The sequence below is a fragment of the Parus major genome, chromosome 15 (assembly GCF_001522545.3).
Source record: "Parus major isolate Abel chromosome 15, Parus_major1.1, whole genome shotgun sequence".
In the NCBI taxonomy this organism is placed as follows: Eukaryota; Metazoa; Chordata; class Aves; order Passeriformes; family Paridae; genus Parus; species Parus major.
In genome coordinates this window covers 409,888-414,299 of record NC_031784.1, presented here as the reverse complement: position 1 = coordinate 414,299, position 4,412 = coordinate 409,888, and the positions used below count along the sequence as shown (strand labels likewise).

Here is a 4,412-nt window from a genome sequence, read left to right as displayed (position 1 = left end):
TGCAGGGAGGGGAAGGCTCAGCAGCACAAGACCAAGACAAGGAGAGCCCAATTAGTTGATTAGTTACTTACTGCCACAGTGGCAGGCAGCCATGCATGCTGAGGTTATCCAAGCATCACCGAATACCCACAGACAAACCAATAATTAGAGCTACTATGGCAATCAACACCACTGACACAATGATAATTATCCACATTTTCTGTCAAGAAACAAGGTATTGTTAATATTATGCACATTAGCACTTGCATTTATTTTCAACTTTTCAAGTAGTTTATAGACCCACAAGCGCTTTCATTAAAGCCTCCTGTATTCTTAAATTGAGATAAATTTATCTGCACAATCTTGCAAATGTAAGAATTAACATTTTTAAGCAGGTAAACTGGTGTGATTAATGCCTGTTCAGTTATCAGAGATGACACAAGCACCATTTACATACATATTAAGTGGGCTCTTTTAAGGCTTGTGAAAAGATCTTTTGTAAAGGACCAGGGGTGTTATCTCTCTGTAGATCTCTATCTATAGAAAATGAATTATTCCCTCAAATCCAGCTCAGCATAACGAGCCTCAGCGAACTGCACAGCACAGCAAAAGGGGAAATTGGAATGTAAAAATAAACTGCTTAGTAGTCTGATATCAGAATATATTATTTGGTGTCTGATGGGAGGAAAGATACCAAAACAAAGCAAGTGCCATGGAAAGTGCCAGAAGGTTTCCTCTGAACTCAAGCCCTGCACAAATTCAGTGTCACACCCTTTCCAGAGGGAAAATCCCCCTAATTTATCTATAAAACTAAAAATTACAAGCAGAATTTGGAAAAAATAAGCCTATTTCAGCAAAAGTACTTTTCTTTCTCCTGCTAGCAGATAGATTTTACAGCTTTAAATCCAGGTAAGTTTACTTGTGATAAACAGCCTAAAACTTTTAAGGTTATTTAAAATCTGAATCATTTAAGGTACTGTGAAAGCTGGTAAGAAAAACACGTGAATTTATCCACTGGACTAATTAATAAATTCTTCTTTTGGGGTTTTTATCCTCTGTACTGGCAGCTCTGAGCAGGAAATTGTGGACACACCCTTAGTGCATGAACTGATCCCTCTCCCAGTCCCAGAGGTGCCTGTGCTCTACTGGGATCACAAATTTTCAATATTAACTACAGCAAAACAATTCACACTGCAAGTGCTGCTGTGCTGAATTAAACACTGCCAGCACAATTACAGAAAGACAACATACCCTGCGTGCTTTGCTTTGATATTTCACTGCCTTTTTTGTCTCTTCTTTTGCATGTTCCACGTACTCTGTGGCATTCATCACGTTCTTTTCTATGTTGTTGATCATTTCACCCTTAAAACGAAGTTTTGAAGAGAAAGCAGTATTGGAATGGATCTTTGTTTAATGAACCTAAAAGAAAGGCTCTAGAAGATCAAGAATTGCTTTCACACATCAGTGACACACACACTGGGGATGACACCTTTTCTGCTCTGGCATGGAAAGGAAGAAGGGAATGAGAAGCCAGGCTCCCAGTTCTGACCATCAGGGCAGAGAATTCTCAGGAACTGACCACCTGCAACATCCCTGTGTGGGAGGGATGCTGAGCAGCCACACACACTCCAGATCACACAGCCCTGGTGTGTCTGCACTGGCAAGAACATTGACTATTTCCACACAACAGCTCTAGGAAACACACACATGGGAGCTCCTCAGAGGGACTAGCACGTCAATGCATGACAAATTCAAATTAATTATGAGCAGTGACATTTGGCAATGAAATGGAGGATTGGTGGAAAGTGACAGTAAGTCTGTTACCTGTGTCTCTGTCCATCAGAAGAAATAATCAGCAGCAGTAAACAGCAAAGCATTACAGAATGATGCACAAGTAACTTCAGTTCATGAGTAATTCAAAAGAAACCTGCTAACAATTTCTCTTGGCTGTGTATTTAATATCAAAGCAACAAAGGACTTCTAGAACAAAACCCAGTTACAAAAAACAGGCAAGTTTCTCTTCTAACACTATTCTCTTCACTTCCCTGCAGAAGTCAAACCACTTCAAGATCAAACTTAAAAATACCTTTGTTGGATAATTGGTATTTAAAGACTAAAACCAGGCCAGATTTCTGGACATGTCAAGACAAAGCCAATGAGTACAAGAGATGACTTGAAAGCCTTGCCAAGCCCTTTACACTCCTGTGGTGAACACAGCATTGCACTTTGCATCAGGTGCAAGGTGCACACAGCCTGGCTGACTGTCACTCCCCTGTCTGAGAACCCAAAATGCCCAGGGTATTCACAGTGTTCCAGTTTTCCTTACTTAAACATGCACAAAGCTGCTCCAGCATACTGCAGTTAATCAAACTGAAGAAAATATTAAATATACTGACTGGAAGGCAGGTCTGTGGTCAGTTATTGAAAGCAGAAGGACATTGAGGTGGTCAATTTGCCCACAACAAAACCAAGAGCCTCCAGTGATTAACTTCCATATATTCTAATCACTCTAGAGCTGCACTATCTGAATAAAACCAGCTGCTTCTGCTCATTGCAGAGGGGAAGAGGGAGCAAACAGCCCCATCCCACAGATGTGCCTGAAGGGGTTCCTTTACCTGAGTCTCAACAAACATTGCCATGTCCATGAACATCTCGTGGAGCTCCCGAATGCTGGACTCCAGCTTCATGATATCCTTGTGGCGAGACTCGATCTCGTTCAGGGCCTGCCTGGTTATCTGGGAGTCTGATATGATCTTGGGGAGAATGCAGAGACACAGGTCAGTGTGTCATAAACAGCAGGAGCAGCAGAACACAGGAGATGTAACTGGCCCAGAAATACATACATCAGAAGTGAAAATGGAAGGATTACCACTCTCTAGCATTTCTTCCAGCTCCTCATCAGTGGTGGTCTTCCCAGCTAGGACAGAAACAACAGGGCTTCACATAAATAACATCTCTTACTGAACACAACACTTCACCATCCAGAAGGATGACGAGTCAAAGACAATTCTTGCACTGAGATTTTGCAGGATAAAACCCTGTACCAAGGGCCATTTTGCACAGAACAAAATCCAGAAAGTATCGAGTTAATAACCAGAAAACAGATTCAAAGCTGCCATGGGGAATCCTGGTCAGGGCTGGCTCTGCCTGGCTGGTTGGGGTCTCTGTCAGATTCCAGAGTCTGATCAGAAACATTTACAATCTACATATGAACCCTGCTAAGTGGAGTGTTCTTCAGACCAGCATTTATTCTTGTAACACTCAATATTTACCTATTCCATTCCATCATGGCATACCGTGGGCAATAAAATCTTTATGTAAATTTGATTTTCCTGACCCAGGATTCCATTCCCAGTCCTCAGAGAGGATGAGAACCCCCAGTGCACCTCCTCTCCTGCTCTGATGCAGTTTAGTACAGAGCAAACTGAATCCTATTGATCACACTCGTACAGCAAATGCAACACATTCAAATGACTTGCACTGTACACTTCTAACAATTACACATCAAATCCCTGTTCTTCCAATGAAAAATCACCTGAATATCTGCACCAACCTATGGAATGCTGCTCCATCAGGCAAAAGCTACAGTTGGAATATTATTTTCTGATGTTAATACCCAAGAATGCTGCAAAACCTGCTTTAAAATCTGTAGTGCTTAAGAAAAGCTGAAGGCTCCAACTGGGTCATAACAACTTCAACTTAATCCTGAGGTGTCAGGGTCCCTCCCCTCAAACACAAGCAAAGAACAACTTCACCTGCCTAATAAACATTACTGAAATGCTGAATTGAGCCATTACCATGAGAGGCTAATGACAAATTTGAAAAGCGCACGAAAAGCAAAATTTTCTTATAATTTTCGTTTCCCTGTTTGCATTCCCTGATTCAGCAATGTATATACTGACTTCTATAAAGCACATTAAAAACACTACTGATTTTAGGTACTTTTTAGACACCTTCCAAGGTAGGTACTGTACTTCGAAGTAAAGTCAGGAACCTTTCTAAATACTCCTAATAATGAATTGGAAGTAAGTCATATGTGAGTCAGTCAACAAATGATTAAAGTGCATTTAACAGCAGCACTGATTTGATGCCAGATGAATTTACCAAGTGTCCTTGTAGACAAAAATGGGACCACATAAAAAGAGCTGTTATCCTGTTAGGCATGTTAATTTTGGAATGGCTTTTAATAACACTTGCTGTTTCAGAATGCAGCTTTTCTTGATGCTTCATTTAAAACTGCAATATTGGAAGTAAATGAAGCAAAGGAAAAAGATCATTTCTTTAAGAACTTTCAATCTAGAGGAAATTATTGAGTTTTTTCTCTTTACAGCTGTTCTAAAAACAGTAACAGCAAGGAGTTTGTGCCAGGCAGTAAAACTGTTTCTGTTCTCTCCTACCCTCTGAGCTGCTGTCCACCCTCTGCTGCTCTGTAC

At 40.8% G+C, this 4,412-nt stretch overlaps 1 protein-coding gene across 1 annotated transcript in view; it reads right to left on the bottom strand.

Moving 5' to 3' along the window:
• The window catches only part of STX2 (syntaxin 2), a 21,027-nt gene that overhangs the window by 4,457 nt on the left and 12,158 nt on the right, over positions 1–4,412 (bottom strand). The window contains exons 6-9 of the mRNA XM_015644398.3: positions 2,823–2,896; positions 2,595–2,732; positions 1,231–1,341; positions 72–199 (exon numbers count right to left, since the gene is read on the bottom strand). Coding sequence (XP_015499884.1) covers positions 116–199; positions 1,231–1,341; positions 2,595–2,732; positions 2,823–2,896 — 407 coding nt within the window. The 3' untranslated portion in view covers positions 72–115. The remainder of the gene's footprint in view (positions 1–71; positions 200–1,230; positions 1,342–2,594; positions 2,733–2,822; positions 2,897–4,412) is intronic.